The following is a 19,726-nucleotide window of genomic DNA, read 5'->3' on the forward strand; positions in this document are numbered from 1 at the left end:
CTCTGCCAGGGCGAGGTCAGTGGAGCGGAGGTTCCTCTTGGGTACGTGGAAGCATACTCTCTTGTTGAGGTATTTGGGTCCGGTGTTGTTGATGGATTTTTTGTTGTTAGTGCAGATTTTGAAGGTGACCCTCTTCTCGGCGGGAAACCAGTGGGGGTCTTGTAGGTATTGGGTCATTTGTTTGCGACAGCAGCGTTCCAAGGATGAGTCTGGCTGCGGCGTTCTGGATGGTCTGGAGTTTGTGAAGAAGTGCTCTGTTGATTCCGGCATATATTGGGTTGCCGTAGTCCAGTCTGCTGTTTATGAGTGCGTGGGTGACCGTCTTTCTGCAGTTGGGGGGATCCATTTGAAGGCCTTGCAGAGGATGCACATGCAGTTGAAACTGGTGGACACAACGGCGTTGATCTGGTGGTTCATGGAGAGGGAGGAGTCGAGGATGATTCCAAGGTTTTGTGCTTGGTCTGTAGGAGTGGGTGGACTCCCGAGGGCGAGGGCCACCAGGTGTTGTCCCAGGCGGAGGTGCAGGTCCCGAGAATAAGGACCTCGGTCTTCTCTGTGTTGAGCTTCAAACAGCTATCTTTCATCCAGGCTGCCACGTTCTTCATTCCTTCCTGGAAGCAGAGTCTGGTGTCTCTGGGATTCTTGGTGAGTGAGAGGATGAGCTGGGTGTCGTTGGCATAGGATACAATTCTGAGCCCATGCTGTCTTACGATGGCTGCAAGGGGGGTCATGTAGATGTTGAAGAGCGTGAGGCTGAGCGATGATCCTTGGGGTACTCCACAGTTGATATCGGTGGGTTCAGAGAGGAAGGGAGGGTGTCTGATCCTCTGGGTTCTGCCAGAGAGAAAGGAACAGATCGAGTCAAGGGTGGCTCCTTGTATCCCCGCGTCGTGAAGTCTGACTACGAGAGTGCGATGAGAAACGGTGTTGAAGGCTGCGGAGAGGTCTAGAGGGATGAGGGCCGTGGTGTGTCCCTGGTCGAGTAGCATGCAGATGTCGTCAGTGGCAGCAAGGGGGGCAGTCTCATTGCTGTGGATGCTGCAGAATCCAGCTGGGAGCCATCTAGGATGGAGTTCTCTTCCATGAAGGTTGTCAGCTGGGCGTTCACTAGTCTCTCAGTGACTTTGGCCTCGAAAGGGAGGAGAGAGATGTTGCGATAGTTTTTCTGGTCAGTTGGGACGGCCGTGGGTTTCTTGAGGATGGGTTTAACCTCAGCCCACTTCCAGTCATCTGGAAAGATGCTGGACATGAAGGAGGCGTTGATGGTCAGTACAAGTTCAGGTTCGATGGCGGTGGCGGCCATGTGCATGGTAGCAGTGATGTGTTCGATGGTGGCGGGATTCTAGGTCATGATGGTTGGTTTATCGGCGGCATTGGGGGGTGATGTTCGGCATCTGTTCACTGAAATTGTCGTAGAGGGTCTTGATCTTCAGATGGAACTATGAGCTGAGTTTGTCGCAGAGTTCTTATTATGGTGTGACGTCCGTGGCTTCGCTGTGGGGGTTTGTGAACTGCTGTATGATGTGGAATAGTTCTTTGGCATTGGTCGCGTTGGCCTGGACTTTGTCTCTTATGAAGGTCCGTTTGGTGTCTCTTATTTGCTGGTGGTATACCTTCAGGGCGTTCCTGTGGTTGTTCCGTGCTTCATTGGTTTTCTGGTTTCGCCAGGTTTTCTCTCACGTAAACACACTCACCTGCAAGCAGGCATACAACAAACATTTAAAAGCATTTTTTTACTCACCTCATGTTAGTCCTGTCAGCCTTAAAACACTTTGCCTGCTTACATCCTCTTTTTGCTTCTTCTGTTTTTTGGCCTAAGGGCTCTGAGCACTTTGCCACTGCTGACCAGTTCTAAAGTGCACGAGTTTCTCCTATAAACATGGCTACATTAGTTTATCCACAATTTGGATATTTAATTAATATACAAGTCTGTAGTAGAGTGCACTATAAATTAAATGCTACCAGTAGACCTGCATCACTTATTGCGTGACCCACACAAGTAGACCTTTAAATGTATCTCAGGCCTGGCACTGCAGAGCCTGTGTGTGCAGTTTGTCTGCCATGTTGACCTGGAATTTAAAACCCCTTGCCAAGCTTTATACACTCCTTTCATTACATATATGTCACCCCAACGGTAGGCCCGAGATAGCCCACATGACAGGGTGCTGTGTAAATAAAAAGTAGGACATGTACTTCTGAGTTTTGCATGTCCTGGTAATGTCCTGTGTCTTCTAGACAAGTTGTAATTAGTTACAGCTGCAATCTATCATATAAATAAGTAACCACCCTATAAATTAGCAACAGACATAATGCAAGTGAATCGTTGCCCTATGAAAATGAAAACAAAATGCATAATACACAAAAGAAACAATTAGAACTGGCTTACTGCGCACCTATTTTTTGCCTCCAATTCAATACGTGTCTTCTGATAGTAAACATATCAACTTAGACTGCCAGACTGTGGTGATGTATACTGACTTTCCTTTTTGTTCTTTTATTCCAGATATCTCTGATAGCCCGCCCCTGGAAATCTGCATTCCAAGACGCATGGAAGGTGAAAATCAAACTGTAGAGACTGAGTTCATCATTGTGGGTTTCAATGATTTTCCACAAATTCTAGTTCCATTTTTTTTGGCTTTTTTGTTGGTTTACTTCTTGGTACTTTTAGGCAACCTTCTCATCGTGGTTATTATCTTTTACAACACACAACTGCACACACCAATGTATTTTTTCCTGACAAACCTAGCCATTCTTGACATATGTTACACAACAATTATTTTCCCAAACATGCTCGCTCACTTCTTTCTGACAGGAACACACATTTCTCTAAATAGATGTTTGTTGCAGGTGTTTTTTTTCATGTCCATGGTGTCTGCAGAATTTTTGATTCTCACAGTCATGGCTTATGATCGCTATGTGGCCATTTGCAATCCATTGCACTATGTGAAAACCATGAATGATGTAGTTTGCATGAAGCTTGCTGCCGGATGCTGGCTAGTTAGTTTCATAGATCCAATACCACACGTTGTACTAATTTATAGGCTCTCATTCTGTAGGTCTCACACAATCAACCATTTCTTCTGTGACTTAGCAGCTGTAATAAGTCTTTCATGTAGCAGCACTCGTGCGGTTGAGACAGCAACCTACATCATTGGTTTTATATTTGGAGTAACACCTTTTGCTTTAACTATTGCATCTTACATCAACATCATCTCAACAATCTTGAAAATGCGGTCTAAAGAAGGGAGACGCAAGGCCTTTTCCACCTGTGGCTCCCACCTCACAGTGGTTATAATATTCTATGGAGTTCTCTGTTCTACGTACCTGAGACCACCATCAACTGTTTCAGTTAAATACAACAAAGTATTGTCTTTGTTATATGTTGTTGTAACTCCACTATGTAATCCAATTATATACAGCCTGAAAAACAAAGATTTTAAAAACACCCTGAGGAAGATACAGAATATAAAATAGCATTTAAGAAACAATAATAAAACATATTTTTTAATCTTTCAAAGCATGTATTGCTGGAATACATTTAATTAATTACATAGGTTTTTTCCCCAGGTCTTGGTACCTTGCATCATTGGCAACTCTGGTGCCATTTGCACCCTTTCACTTTGGTCCCTAAAGTGATCTTATGATTTTAGAAATCAGAGAGGTTCTTGAGTTTGGCTTTTCAAATGCAGCTTACAAAAGCGATAGGCGTAAGTAATAAAGGCTGTGATTCAAGAAGTGGAGCAGCCGGTTCTGACTGGCTGAACTGTTCGTACCCTCTTCTCATTTGTGGCACCCCGGGTAGATTCTCCTAGCCCTGAGTTTTGGATATAGCCAGGCCTCTGCCAGCAAAGGCATTTCCAACAGGTATCTTGCACCACTCTCTGTGGGCTCAACACATATGGAGGATAAGCGTGTGCAAGGCATTAACACATCTGGAGGATATGCATCCGGAAGGCATAAACACATCTGGAGGATAAGCATCTGGAAAGCATAAACACGTCTGGAGGATAAGCGTCTGGAAGGCATAAACACATCTGGAGGATAAGCATCTGGGAAGCATAAACACATCTGGAGGATAAGCGTCTGGAAGGCATAAGCACATCTGGAGGATAAGAGTCTGGAATGCAACAGACCTGCTTGACTAGAAGGGAATGAGAGGATCCTACCCCATTCAGGACCACAAAAAGACTATACACACAACAATAAGTCATATTAGTGTGGGTTTACCTTAACCTACTGTAGAAAATATTTACTAGAATCACCCTGATTTTAAAGCAAACATTGGCAAACACAATTAAAACTATAAACATCATTGTTTTTAGGGAAACTTTTCTATTTGTTCTCATACCTGCCAACATTGTAATACCTTTGGATGTACATGCCTCCCAGGAATCTAGGTGGTTCTCCCACATGTCACAGAGCAGACAGGGTTTTATATTAATTGTGCCTGGGTAGGGTGGTTTGAGTGGATGGGTGTGTGTGCATAAAAACCCATTGTTGTGTGAGAGTAACATGTTACTGTTATCAAAGGCCTGTGCTTCGTTGCCCAAGAAGGTCGAATGGCAGCCTCTCATCATGAAGAGTTTTTGCTGGGACTCAGTTTGGAAGTCATTAGTAAATTGCACATTATTTATTGTTATAATTATGGTGACTGCGCGCAATATGCAATTATATTTCTTTGTAAGAAAGCATTTTGTTAGTCATGTCAACCTGTTATGACAATATGCACACAACAAAGCTCACTCGGCCCTGTTGCCTATTGCCTAAGAAGTAGTTAGTATGGATATTACAATTGATACATTATAACTGATCCGGTGGCATACATGAATGTCATAAATAGGTGACATAATGAGAAAAGACATCTCTCCAATGGGGTTGTGGGGGTGGAAACCACAACCGAGAGCTACCGGAGTCATTCTTCAGGGGCTGCCCAAAATGGTCATACCAATGTCCATACCCCCACAAAAGATATCCACAGTCTTTCTGCCCCCCTTGGGGGCATATCGCGACTAACCCCCCTCCCCTGATTCCCCCCCCAGGGCGGCAGAAAGCCCACTAGGCTCTGACTTTTGTTTAGGAATGTGCCTACCTGTGGATTTTGGGCCCTAGCGCAGCTGGCATGTAGGGACACCTAGCAAACCTGTACATTTTTTAAATCTAGACACCCAGGGGAATCCAGGATGGGGTGACTTGACTGGCTCTCACCAGGTTTTTTTGACAATTTGTTAGGTTTGCAAGGAATTCTGGGTAACGGAACCTGGTGAGAGGCAGTCAAGTCACCCCATCCTGGATTCCCCTGGGTGTCTAGTTGTCAAAAATGTATAGATTTGCTAGGTTTCCCTAGGTGCCGGCAGAGCTAGGGTTAAAAAACGACAGCTTTGCAATAAAAGGGTAATTTTTCATTGTGAAAATGTGGTGTGCTCATGTTGCGTTGTGAGCCGTTTCCTGTCGTGGGCACTAAGCCTACCCACACAAGTGAGGTACCATTTTTATTGGGAGACTTAGGGTAATTCAGATTTGTGAAGTAACTGTTATTACCTATTGACTTTCGATGCATTTCTGCCTTCCAAATGAAAGACAATGTGTAACAAAGAAGTAATTTTAAAAAAATGATCGATAATTCTCATGCTAGTATGAGTATTTCCAATTTCGGAAATGTGCAAATATCTACTGTTTCTAAACTCTATATTTTGTTCCCATTTCATAAATACATAGGTGTCTTTCATACCGATTTTTCCATGTACACATTTTCCCAGAATAAGTCGATGCTCAGTTTTTGGCTCTGGGTTCGTCGGGTTCTTGGTGAACCTACAAGTCCTATATATCCACACAACCAAGAAGGACCAGCGGATATAACCGTATATTGCTTTCAAAGAGGTGTCATAATTAGAAGAAGTTACATGTGAAAACGTTGACGCAAAAGGCTGTTTTTTTCAACTAATTTAAAAATGTTCCTATATTTAACTGTAAGTTTCTATAAAGAAACCTTGAAGGATCTACACAAATGACCCCTTGCTGAATTCAGAATGTTGTCAACTTTTCCAAAATGTATAGCTTTCCTGGATCCATTGTTGCTTTCATACCCCCCATTTCTACCATTAACTGCAAGGAGGTTGAAAGCACAAAAAATAGCAAAAATAGGCAACGTCCCAGAAAAATGCCAAAACTGTGTAAACATTTTTGGTTTTCTGACAAATATCGGCTTGTCCTTGAAAACTGGGAGGATGGAGATTTCAGCTCCACAACCCCTTTTTTGATACCATTTGCAGGGAAAATCCAGACACTTTCATCTGTAGCCCTTTTTTCGCATTTTTCCCCTAAAAAATAAATTTAGCTGTATTTTGGCTAAGGGGAATCCACATACCCTGGGTACCTTTAGAATCCCTATGATGTTTGGAAAAAAGGACGCAAATTTAGCGTGGATACCTTATGTGGTCAAAAAGTTACAGGGGCCTAAGTGCGAACTACCCCAACAAGCCAAAAAAATGCTTAGCACGGGGGGGGGGGGGAAAGGCCTAGCAGCGAAGGGGTTAAAGGGTCACTGCACGCCAGTTGGGGAGGGATCCAGCCACAGAATCATAACGGGTGTACCAACTGCCCGTTTTGTCTGCTCTTTAGACATGGTGAAAAAACTGTGAGTGTGATAGGACAACTAATATAATTAACTATACTTGCTCAGGTGGCAGCCAATTGGAACGTTGGAGGAGGTTCATAACAGTCCTGATGTATAACTAGATTATCTGATCTAAGTGTAGTCGCAAAAGACTAATCAGTCAATTTTACAGGTGGTTCCCTCCAAGGTTTACTGCCTAAATAGCTAGGGCTCATGAACACTGGCTTCATTTGGTATAGCACCCAAAACAGATAACCCAAAACAGATAAAAATGAAAGACTCCATTCCTGATACTTCACTACATCCCCAGCTATTGACCCATCAAATATCTTCCATTTCTCAAAATGAACATACAAAAACAGTCACCATCCAATTTAAAAAAAAAATAAGCTATTATACCTTCTATTTGACTACTAGTCTGGATTCAGATAATGCTGTGTAGTCTCTAACATTTGCTCCTTCTTAAAACCAGCCTTTCAACTCCAGCAACCTTTAAGACCTTTTGAAACACCAACACATCTAGACAGGATCCCTCAGATCTCAGCGTAAGTTGCTAAACTGTGAAGTGCCTTAATGATGGCTTCTCCCCATGTTATCAACATGTACAAAGACTCCTAAGAGCACTTCTCACCTACCACACAATCAAAATTTACTAACATGTACTCACTTATCACTAGATGTTTGATCGTCAAAGACATTTACCAGGTGAATGAGTTCCTTGATCTCATCTGAGCCTGGATGTCAAGTACCAACTTAAAGTGAGCCTAGCAAAACAAATGGATGCTCCTGACCATCAGCTCTATACCAAAAGAATGAAGGATTATCTATGCAATATAAAACTGGATGCCTTCACACCCTAACTCTCCACAAATTCAGAATCACAGATTCATCATAAAAAGTAGTTTCTCCTACAAGTCCTCCACCACTTAGAAATCTCAGGCAGCCTTACAAGAGTTCAAAGCCCACTCTGCTAAACCAGCCTTGGCCCTTTCACACCTTTGTGGTGGCATATAATTTTGCATCAGTCTCCCTGATTCCTTCTTAATATGATTAAGAACATCAAAGAATGAATATTAATATTGTGATAACAGACAAGGAAGGTAAACAATGCAAGGTAATAGATCGAATGCTAGGGCAGTGTATTTTCTTGTAGCTTCCTTTCCATCACTGCTCTCCTGTAGCCAGTGTGCACTATCGCCTACAAATGTACACCTTTGTTTACATAGAAAGCATTATTCTTGTGATGTACATCTGTATATCTTCTAATTGTGCTGTAACAAATAATGCACCCTAACTATGTCTGCACCAAGTCTGGAGACTATATTCCGTATCCACACCAATCTGAACTGATACTTTCATAGTGCAGATCCTGAATATCATCTACAGAATATAGCAGGACACCAATATCTTATACAAAATATTGAGGAACAAAATATTGAAAGCTGGGCATACTGGTGGCCAACCAACTCTGACCAGCCAAGTCAAAGTGGTCACCTCATTCCACTTTGACATCCTGAAGAGGCTCAGAAAAATCTTCAAATGCCTCCCATGTAACAGATGCAGAACTTACACCCCAGTGTTTATCGCTATGAAACAGGACAATGGCAATGCCCTTTATGTTTGCATCACCGTCCAGCTCACCAGGAGAGTTCCGGTCATAAAGAATGCAGCAGCCAGACTCACTCTCAGCTTCTCACCCCACACATGCATCATACAGCACCTCAAAGAGCTCCACTGGCTCTGAATCCACCAATATGTGCTCTGTAAAGACCTCACCCACAATCCATGCACAACCTAGGCCTTTCTTAACTCAGCATCCAGGTCAACTTCCACATCCAGATCAGAAACTTACTATTGCTTGATCTTGTCCCTGCTCCCATGCCCCGCATCCAGAGAATCAGTCGGCAGTTGTACCTTATTTTACATCGGTCCTAAAGTCTGTAACATCCTCCCCTGAACATCAGATCCATGTCTTCAGTCCTTTAAATACATAATAACCTGAAGACATGGCTCATTACCTAGATCTCATTCTTGACCAGCTAGTCCCCTTCTTAGTAGTAAAAACAAAAGGATACCCTTCATTATTTTAACAGGAGACTTTAAGGGAAAAATTTCAATTACACTCCTGGAAAAATGGAAGTACGGTGAACAAGAGCAAGCTTTGTCAATTCCAGTACCAGTATTTCCACCAGAGATAAAAGCAGACAAACGTGGGAAAATATTGCTCTCCTCCCTAGCAGCGCTAAATGGAGTTATCTTAAATAGAAGCACAGAAGGAGATATCCCTGGGGCTCTCCACAAGGGAAGATAACTCTAGCTCATCGATCCTAGACTACATAATCTGTAGCCAAGATTTATTCGGGAATGCTTTTATATTAAGTATCCAATTTACACAGGAAAGCAATCATGCAATACTATATCTGAAAACTGGAACAATATTGCAGCCTACATCTCCATGGACCATAATGCATTTGCATGGTACCGTTGTTGTAAACCAGGCAAAAGGGCGGCTGATATGGAATTCAACAGCAATTAACAATTTAACTTCCACAATTATCACTGCCCAAGTACTACAGAGTGACAATTGTTCTGACCCAATAATACATTTCGAAGAAGTCCTTAAGAAGGTAGTGGCAACCTTGCAGGATATTCCAAGTGTCAGAAAACGCACGTTGGAAATTGGAAAAGAAAGAGCCTAGATCAATGAATAACCACTTTGAATAAATTAATCTGGAAACAATTTTTACACTTTTCAGAGATCAGACACAAAGAAATAAAAAAACAAAAAAAATTCCACCGGATGGTAAAAGACAAATAAACGAAAACCTCAACAGGATCAAAATTGGGTTGACATCCAAAGGGCAGCCAAACAGAAAAAATAGTAGGGCATCCTGGAGAGAAACAGGTACAAAGGAATCCCTGCAAGCCTCACCCGTTCCATCAACAGAATGGGTAAAATACATCAATGACCTGAATAAGCCAAATATGAGGTAAGAAAACTCAAATCTAGCAATAAGCAAAAAAGAAAAAGATATCCAAGATATCCTTGCCCCTACAGTTCGGCAAATAGAATACTACATAAGGAGTCTTCAGATGTGGCTCTGGGCTGGGCTCCCTTTCTAATGCAGGTTTTTGTCCTACTTAAGACCAGATAAAGCAGGTCTTAAGTTTGTGCAGCTAACGTGCCTTATCGCCTATTTTTTGGCCTGCATCGCCGATCAGGCTAGTCGCTGAGAATATCGCGAAGTGGTGTTATCGTGAGTTTTTGGACGGGAACGCCTACTCTGCATATGATTACCATTAGTTGTCGCTGTCAGCCTTGGTGATGTTTTTAGCGGCAGATATCGCAGGTAAACTGACGATGTCGGCTGTTAACGCAGGATTGTGAATAGGGTGATAAATGTATCACCACTTTTGTGGCAGAAAAGTGCCGCTAAATCGGCGATGAGTCCTTGGGAATATGCCCCCTGCTGTTTTAACACACACTTGGGGAGAGCCTTTTCATGGAGAAGAGCTATGCTGTTCCTATGATGTAAACCTTACATCTAGGCTTTAAGGTATGGGGTCTGCTGTCAAAGCCCAGAGATCTTCTTTTATATAAATAAACTTCTTCCAGTCAAGGGGAGGGTGGTTAGGCCTTATCGTACTTTTTCCACTCGCTTTATATATTGACTCCCCCCTTTGTACTCTATGGAATTGTAACAATGCTAATTGTTTTGAGTTTATGCATTTTGCCGCTGGTAGTGGCTCGTATACTGTATTGTAGAGAACGATAGTTAAAATAAACATTTTGAACTATTACAGTGACTCTGCAAGTACGAGTGAGCGAGCGAAAGGGTATGTCTTGCTACCTTGATTCTGAGAGAGTCGGGAGTGTTGTGTTCTGGGTTGTCTAATCATTTGTAGCTTTGTGATTTTTGGAGGAGAACGAATGAGACACTATAGCTTGTCGGTTTTGGGATTTTGGGTACTAAGGTGATAGGTTGGTACACCCCTTTACACTCAGGTCCTATTTTCCTGCGCATAGTTCTGTGTTGGTGCAAAATCCCCGCAGCAAGTGTTAACATTTCTGATGTTTTAAATACTGGCAGAGCTTTTCCTATGTTTGAGTGCACCATGCCCAGCGTATATACCATTTAGGAGGAGGCAGGATGCTATGCCCTACATTGTTAATCGAGGCCCCGCCATATTGATGAGCGCAAAATTGCACTCATGTCAGTGGTCAACATGCAACGCCCAGTGTGACTGTTCTAGGCCACATGGTAATAACACTTTACTTGTAGAGATATGTTGGCCTATTCCTACACTTTAGTGTTATGACAGAACACATTCATCTCACCCTCATGTGGATGGACTGCAATTGCAGCATGGCACCAGCATTGGAACAGCATTTATCATGGAGGATGTGACTCCTGTGTCAGAAGGAATGCATATTAATGACATAGCCTTCCAGGGCTCCCCTTCGACGAAGCCTAAAGTAAACACTGAGTGACAGATATACAAGCCCCTTGCAACACTTTTGTGCCGCCGTTGGGTCACTTTTGTGATGCAGCGGCAATGTAAAAAAGTGCAGCCAATTTACAACATGAAGCATCTATGAAGATGCGTCACGTTGTAAAGCCCCGAGTCACATTATACCTGCGTCAGGTATAATGTATGCAGGGAGGATGTTCCCACACAGGAAATCTCGTAAAAGTGATGCAGTGAAATCTACAAGATTTCACTGCACCACTTCTCTTCTAGGATGCCACTGTGCCAAAACCATACACCTGCTTGGAGCAGGCGTAAGGATTGACGCAGTGTATTAAGTATAGGCCGTATACATTGAGTTGCGTTGTCCTTTTGACACGATTCAAGCAATTCGTGACTTTTGGGTTGACGGATGCGTCAGAATTTCTGACGCATCAGTCAATCCTTGCGCCATGGTGCACCGCAATGTAAATACGGTGCATCCATTGTTCCGCAAGGGTCTCGCAAGGAGGCACAGGGAACATGACGCATCTCTACAGATGTGTCAGTTTCTTGTAAATCTGCCCCTGAATGTATAACTGGTCTTCATCTTTCATAATCTTTTGAGGAACCAGACGGGACGTGTGGTGCCTCTGTTGATTGTCTTCTTGGTGGTAAGATGTGTTCACTGTTAAGTCCAGTCCAACGAAACTCTTCTGTTTCACGTATTGGTACTTATTATTTTAGGCATTTTTATTTATTTTATTTCAACTGGATCATTTCTGAATATGTACCTGTGTGGGTGCATATATCAATGTACATGCCTATAGTTTTAAGCAGAGAACCCATAGAAGAGATGAACTTTTCTGAAGCTGTTTTGTGGACTTTTGCAATACTAAAGCACGTGACAGGTTTCAAATGCCATTGAACTGTGTAGGATGGCATGCAAGCAATTATAAGAAATGGGAGGCAATTGTATTTGTGTTCGTCATTTCTGTAGCACTTCTTACACCCTACAAGGCGCTGAACGCAATGATGGGTTGGGTAGCGTTCTTGTCGGTGGGACTGCTACCGTTGGAAAAGTTGTCAGCTTTATTATATGGCTACAGCTTTAGACTAGAGGCCTAGTTTCCTCACAAATGATGTGCATCAATATTTTCAAATGCACACGGGACAGCAGCAATGGTTTGACGTTTCTGCAGAATCGGGCCCATCAACAACTGTTGATGAGAATGAAAGTCAATTGTGCAAGCTTTGCCACCTACCACCGCCCCCTGGAAAATTATGGGAAAAAACTGTTCTGTTACCAGTGGTGGCATGTTTTGTCCTATTTAAAAACCCAGCACCATTGAACATCAATTGCCTCGGGACGAGCTGGTACAGGGTTTGAAACACAACAAAGTTCTGAAAACCTGTAGTTCTGTATTCCATGTTCCAAGAGCAGCGCAGAGTAGCAAAAACTCTGCCTGCTGACCTGAGTTCACCACAAAGGTATAGTTTTTTCAATGGTTTTAGGGTAGGAAGGGCTTGATTTTGTGTAGGAGTTTTAGGTTCTAAAATGTACTTTTCACTGTATTCTTTATGTGTAGGTTCATGCTCAGATTTGAATCCATGGTGATTCCCCCGGATTTGGCAGACGTAGCCAGTGTCAATTTGAAGTTGAAAGTATCAATGGTGTTTATCCACTCTTGGGCCTGGTTGAACTGTCCATTGTCAGGCAGGAGTAAGACTTCCATTGTGTCTTGGTTGAGCTTCAGGGAGAGCCAGTTTTGGACATTAATGAGAGTGGTGCTTAACCATCATAAGTCCTCCATTGAAGAAACTTCTAAAAGCAGCTGTTTATAGGTGGCATGGGAATTTTGCTTGTTTGTGTATTGTGGAGAGGAGTTTAATGTATTTATTGAAGAGTGTAGGTGAGAGGACTGAGCTTTGGGGGACACCCCTGTTTATGATGGAATTATCTGAGGTTGATTTGTTTACTTTTTACTTGTTTGGAGTGATTGATATAGGTAACAAGTAAACCATTTCAAAACCTTAGCATCAATTCCGATCTGTTTTTGGAGGGCTTCTAGAAGCAGCTTGTGATCGACTGTGTCGAAGGCGGATGATAAGTCTTGGGGGATGAGTAGGCAGCATCTATCAGGGTCCAGTGACTTGTGTATATCATCTGCTATATTTAGTAAGACTATTTTCATGCTACACTCTTTCCTGAAACCTGATTGGGAATCGGTCAGAAGATTGTAAGAGTCAATATGTTGGTTGACTTGTGAGTGAGCGCATTTCTCTAGTATTTTCACCAGGAAGGAAAGGTTGGGGATGGACCTGAAGTTGTTGAAGCCATACAGGTCAACACATGGATTCTTTAGAGTAGACTCACTTGTCCTAGTTTGTGCCAGTTTATTCCCTCCATTCTGAGGGAAGGTTTTCTGGACAATGGCAGAAAGTGTCGGTCTTAAGAGAGTTTAAGCTTCATGATTTTATCATGGAAGAATTTTGCCTGTTTGTACTTTGTTCAGCGGTCTAACTTGGTCCCTAAATCCGGGTCGCACTACAACACAGTCAGCCTGATCTTGTATCTATGTTGTGGTCTGGAGAGACCAGATAACAACAGTCGGCACCTTGTGCTTCTATGCACTGTTTTCACTAACATCTTTGAAATTGCATATCTCTTTTTCTACTGTTGGATGTTGGTTGTTTTGGTCAGAAATAATATATTTAATTTGACTCTCGTTTTCTAAATTGTGTGGGATTTTTCTTTTTTGTTATGTTTTCACTTAATTACTGTTTGATGTACAGTATACATCTTTTACACATTGCCTCTAAGTTAAACCTAAATGCTTTGTATCAACCTACCAGAGAGTTAAACATAGGTTAATGTGGGGTTTGCTTGTGGTTTACTCTGACAAGATATGTGGTTTCACCCCCTCAAACAGAAGCCCAATTCCCGACACTACCCAACTATTTTGTATCCATGTAAGGCACAGGCACTGTGCGATCAAATTTTGCTCCTTATTGATTTCGATACATCAGCCTAATGTCTAAAAGGTGGGGCCACTTCCTGCGATGTGCTGAGCTTCAACCAACTAGCAGATTCTTGCAGGTCTTCCCATCAGATGTGGGCGACCACAAGAAGAGTCGATGGTCCTGGGTCAGCTATCAGTGGTCATTCAAAATTTAGACTGTTGATAGTTCTGACAAAGGACATTTTATACATCCTTCATCCTATCCTGTGGCTGGCCCAGCGCATCAGAGAAACAACAGAGGCAGTAAGGCTCAAGAAATTGCTCACCTCATCACCACAGTTGCCCAACATCCAGCATTGCCAACCCGATACAAAAACGTGGAACCCATGAAACCTGGACAAGCTGGTGTGCTAGGAGAGAAATGCCTAAAAGTTAATATGTTCTGCCAGTCACTGTGGACAACCAGAGAGACAACATCATAACATCCTGGCCCCTTATCAGGTGGGGAGATCTTAGTGCCTAGAGGAAATTCCATTTCATCAGGGCTACAGCAGGAGGGTGGCAGGTCAAGTGACAATACAGAGGTAGAAACAGTGAAGGCCCCCTTGAATATAATGCATTCTTGTCTAAATTTGAGCTGTGTCCCTGCATAAAGAACTGGAAGGGTGTTCAGCTGAGGGTGTGGACGGCTCACAGCTAGGATGCATAACAGTCACCTCTCCCAGCCTATTGAAATCTGCTTACTCTATGAACCACCAATTGGAAATGATGAAACATTCAAGAGACCTATATCATGCAGTCTGTGTTGCATTCACAGCAAATATCAACAGGAGAGCTGCACTGCAACTTTATTCTTAAAATATTCTTTGCAAGTGTTATTCTTCATAGTTACATATGTTTTCTTCGAGAGGAGAGTCAATACTTATTTTAGCCAGACCTACTGCGCATAGTAGTCATGGTTCACATCAGTCAGGTAAAACCCACCCACTACAACCTTATTGAGCGGCTCTTCTCTGGAATACTGGCACATATAACTCACATTTGTTATATAATATATGGGAGCCTGCAATCACTGTGTGAAAGCCTGTCTATAATTTCCTTACAGAGGAACTCAGCTTTCGGCCTCATTCCTCTATATGGTCACGGAATTCCTCCATGATGTAAATATCCTCATATGTATGAAAGGGGATACTTTATCCCATATATTGCAGACTTAACATAGAAGAACAGTCGAGCGCTTTATATATACCGTTCTATATTAAAGCAGGAGTATCTCACAAACCAGAGACATACCTAGAACCAGATGGTGTGTGGTATTTGTTTGAGATGAAACTAGAGCAATTCAGATGTAAGAGGTGGTGCTGGGCGCAGAAATAAGCAATTAGGACAGCACCGGCTTGTAAAGTATACAGCTGGATTTTTATATTTACAAGGTGATTCACAAAGGCCCTCTCCACCCGTTGCAGACACCCTGCAGTTCTGGCTGGTGGCCGGCACTTGTGGCCAGACCTCTGCTCTGCAGTTACTCATTGCGGAGGTCTCGCGACAATAAGAAGGCCCTTTATTGAGCATCATTGAGGGACACTAACTGTGGCATTTGGGGCTGTGGTTCTAGAAAAAGCTAGAGCAGCAGTAGGTAGCTCTCTTATTCTGTCTAGATCCATTGATAAGTTGGTGTGTCTTCTTGAATCTTGTGTGTTTGGTATAATCATGTGAGACAATGGACTGTGAAATGTTCCCTGACCTCTTTATGTGTCTCATCAGTGAGATGTTGGGAAGATGGTTATGAGTAACCAATGTATTGGTTAATGATTTTCGTCTTTAAACCATGCGATGCCACTTATGTCCACATATTGTTTGCAAATTATTTACTTGAGGGGATGAAGATGGTTAAGACTGAAAAGTAGTGATCTACTACATAACATTGTATGTCCTGAAGTGTTCATGTTACCTTCAGAAATGATTTCAAATCACGCAACAAGCTTCGGATTTCTTCAGTGGTCCTGTTAGTGATTCCCACTGCATTTATGCCGTCTGTAATTCTTTCCCAAATTAATGTTTGGGTGGCTTCTGGTACATTTAAATTAAAACTTTCTAAAAAGTGTATCAATCTTTGCCACACACTCCTCCAACAATATTTCTAATCAAGCTTCATTGAACCTTCTCTTTTGTTTGCTGCTTCTGTCCTCTGCTGAATCCTGAATTTTCATTTTTACATTCAATATTCTGGGAGAGTAGGACCTGTACATGGCTCATTTTTTGGTTTGTTGATATCATCAGTGTCTGCCGGTGCAACATGTGCAACATGCAAATTTTACCCATTCAAAAATTGTGATTCAGTACTTTTTGGTTGAGAATCAAAACAATTCAACTTTGCTGTGCATATCCTACCCAAATTTCAAACACAAAATCTGAGAATATTTCTGGTAATACTAATCACAGACCAATATCACTGTTCCTGGAATGGGACCCTCAAAACTGAGCTTGTGTTTTTTACCTTCAATACTGAGAAACGGATGGACTCTCTACAGACTCAATACTTAAGAGCCTGTTTAACTCTCCGATGACCAACATCCCCTATGAATGAACGTTTTCCCCATCATCAAATGTCATATGGTATTCTCTGTTCGCTTCCTACAACCCATTGTGTGCTGCCCATGGACATCCCCTGCTGCTTATTCTCTCAAACCTAGACATACATGTACTGACCTTCTACCACCTCAGTGAGCCAGCTTCACCCTTCTCCCCTGGACTCAGCTTCCACAAGCCCATAACTTACTCCATTCATTTCTGTAATTACCACTGCAGATCCTCAACCGCCTCACTGTTCACACGCCAATATTCCCCCCTCAGTACTCACCCTGATCTAACACCTTCCCTACTTTTGCCCCTGCGAGTCCTCGCTTATTCCAAAATCAAACCCACCTCCTGCTTCTCCCAGTTAATTGTATCCGCCCGCCTTTCTTCCTTTCTTCACCTACTTCCTAAACTACTCTCACTTATCTACATTCCTGGCCATTTCTCTCAGCCCCCAGCCATCTAAGCCACACCCCTCTTCTCTCAACCATCTGGCCTACGACAGCTAATACCTGAATCTACAACTTAAGACTTCAAGCTGTATCATGGACAGTTCTCTCTACTAAACATTCCTATCTCCCTCCTCACATCTTGTTTCCTCTGTGACACAGCTAAGAAACAAATAACAGGTAGTGACTCAGTTGTCATATGTACTGATCATTCTTAATGTTTTTCACATCCTGATCTCCAAGTCAAAGATCATGTCTTGAAGAACAATCCCTGGTGACACAGATTAAATAGGAGCAACTGTGATCACTGACCCAATAGAGCTAACCATTCTCTTAAAAGACGTGATCTTTGCAATTTGGTTGAAAGTTATGAAGGCATAAATACCACCCGTTTGGCTTTGTGAGATCATGCTTCCTTCCACTTCCCTATACCAGAATGTCTTGAGTCTAAGGGCCATATGTATCAAGCCTTTTTCCCGCTTGCAAACGGGCAGATTCTCAGAATCTGCCCGTTTGCGAATGGGAAAAAGCCTTTTCGGGCCATCGCAAAATAGAGAATCGCAAAAAATGCGATTCTCTAATTTGCAAATGCAATTAAGGAAGTGCAAATTGTGATTCCTTAAATGCAATTCTGGAAGCACCAGAAATTTTCTATTTGGCCTTAAGGAATTGCAAATTACCACCAACTGCAAGGTGATGGTAATTTGTGATTTTCTTTAGAAAAGCACTTTTTTGATTTTTTAAAAGTGCCATATGTCGCACATACATGCCATTAGGGCATGTATGTGCGCAAAATGTGGACACATGCATATTTCAGGGGTACAACAGGGTGTCCTTTTGGCACCCTTGCAACCTTGCAATTGCATTCTCAATTTGCGATTCTCTAATTGGTAATCGTAAATTGAGAATGTCTTCCCATTCATTCCTATGGGCCTCCTAGCCCATAGGAATGAATGGGAAGGTATTCCTTATTTGCGAATCTCAATTTGCGATTCGCAAATAAGAAATATGTAGGATCCGCAAAATTTGTAGCAAATCCTACATACATTGCATTTTGTGATTCTCTAATTGCGATTCTCTAAAAATCGCAATTTGAGAATCGCAAAACTCTTTTTTGATACATATGGCCTTAAGTCGTTCCAATTCTCGCTGCTGTGCCTACGGCATAGCTATCATTCTGTAGTGAAGCACTGTCTGGATATCTGTGAAACTATTATGAAACTCAACATGATCATGATTTTGATAGAAAATCTGACCTAATGACTCCTCAAAGAGTGATCTGGACCTTCGTCTCCTCCCTCATTATGCCATTCTCAGCTATGATTGCAAAGAAACATACGCTTGGCCCAGTAACTGTTATCTATATGAATTCAATAGGCTGTAGATAACTTCTCACTGTTCGCTATCAATTCTTCCAGTGCCTACATTTCTGCTCCCAAGGTCTCTACTTCGAGACTAAATGCTATCTACATTCTAACCTCTTTGGAGAAAATAGCTCATTCACTGAATTTACAAATGATAATATTGGAAGTCATCATCTTTGGTGGTGTTTTTAATTTGTAATGGGGAGATACTTGCGACAAACCGTCTAATGTGTCCTCCATGTTACTTATTAACAACAACCTCTTCCAACATTTCTAAAATACTACGCACTGTAAAAGTTCCACTCATGACCTGCTCATTTCAGAGTATACTCTACTGTCTCCTGGTGACCCCATCCCAGCTCAGTGATCAGACCGCGTTCAGATCCCCTTTAAGTTGACATTTATCTATACAAAAAGTCATTGCATCAAAAAAAATAAAAGGCATAGTTGTGTGACAGTAGATTTATTGATATTATTACTCTTTCAAACAAAGCTCAGCTGAACCTTCTCATTCCCTGTGATAAGCAAGCCATTACTATTGCAACTGATGAATACAATAGGTGCATGAGGGACCTGATAGTCTAACATTCTCCACTGAAAATGACAAAGAAAAGGCTAAACCGTCACTCTCATGGGTCTCAAAATATCCATAAGTTGAAAGAAAATGCCTGAGAAAACTTGGGGAAATTTGGAAATCAATCTAGTCTGTCTAGACTTAGAGATGCTAAACTAAACTACCAATCCCCTCTCTTCAGTGCTAAATCCTACCAATTATTCACAATGGATCAATGGTTTGTAGTCAGAAACAATTGAAATATTTGATATAGCCATGCAGTGTTGGTAAGGCCCCACTTTTAATGCCTCACTATATTACAACTTGTAATGAGCCCAAGAATTCCCTTCCCGTGTTGGAAAGAACGTTCCAATTTGCAAATCAAAGGTTCAGAATACATTTTCATGTCGCAAACCCTGTGATTTTGTCAATTTTCAGGATTTGCAACGTCAAACAAAATTTGTACTTGAGGCCCTTTATTTAGGAGTTGTCATGTAGATCTAGTGCACCAACGCACTAGTAAATACCTTCTTATCTTGACAACCTTGCCAAACAACTGCTACACCATTGGACCACTTATGTGAATTCCTCACTTATGCAAGGTGCTTACCTCGGTTGTTTGAACATCTCCCCTCTTGGAAAAACCCTCCTCTGATGCCAGCAATTTAAATAACTTCCATGATATCTCTACTCAACACTTATGAAAGGTGATGGAAAGTTGTGTAGTCAACCAACTTTATCTTAATGTGCAGGCTACC

At 42.1% G+C, this 19,726-nt stretch overlaps 1 protein-coding gene across 1 annotated transcript; it reads left to right on the forward strand.

Annotated features, from left to right (window-relative positions):
• Positions 1-2,547: 2,547 nt before the first annotated feature.
• LOC146813064 (olfactory receptor 5V1-like) lies at positions 2,548-3,474 on the forward strand. Its single transcript, XM_085614698.1, has one exon. It carries the CDS (start codon positions 2,548-2,550, stop codon positions 3,472-3,474), a length of 927 nt encoding a protein of 308 aa, XP_085470824.1.
• Positions 3,475-19,726: the final 16,252 nt, after the last annotated feature.

Source organism: Triturus cristatus, chromosome 7, assembly GCF_964204655.1.
Source record: "Triturus cristatus chromosome 7, aTriCri1.1, whole genome shotgun sequence".
Lineage (NCBI taxonomy): Eukaryota > Metazoa > Chordata > Amphibia > Caudata > Salamandridae > Triturus > Triturus cristatus.

Coding starts and splice junctions, on each gene's coding strand:
- LOC146813064 (XM_085614698.1), top strand. CDS start 2,548: ATGGAAGGTGAAAATCAAACTGTAGAGACTGAGTTCATCATTGTGGGT.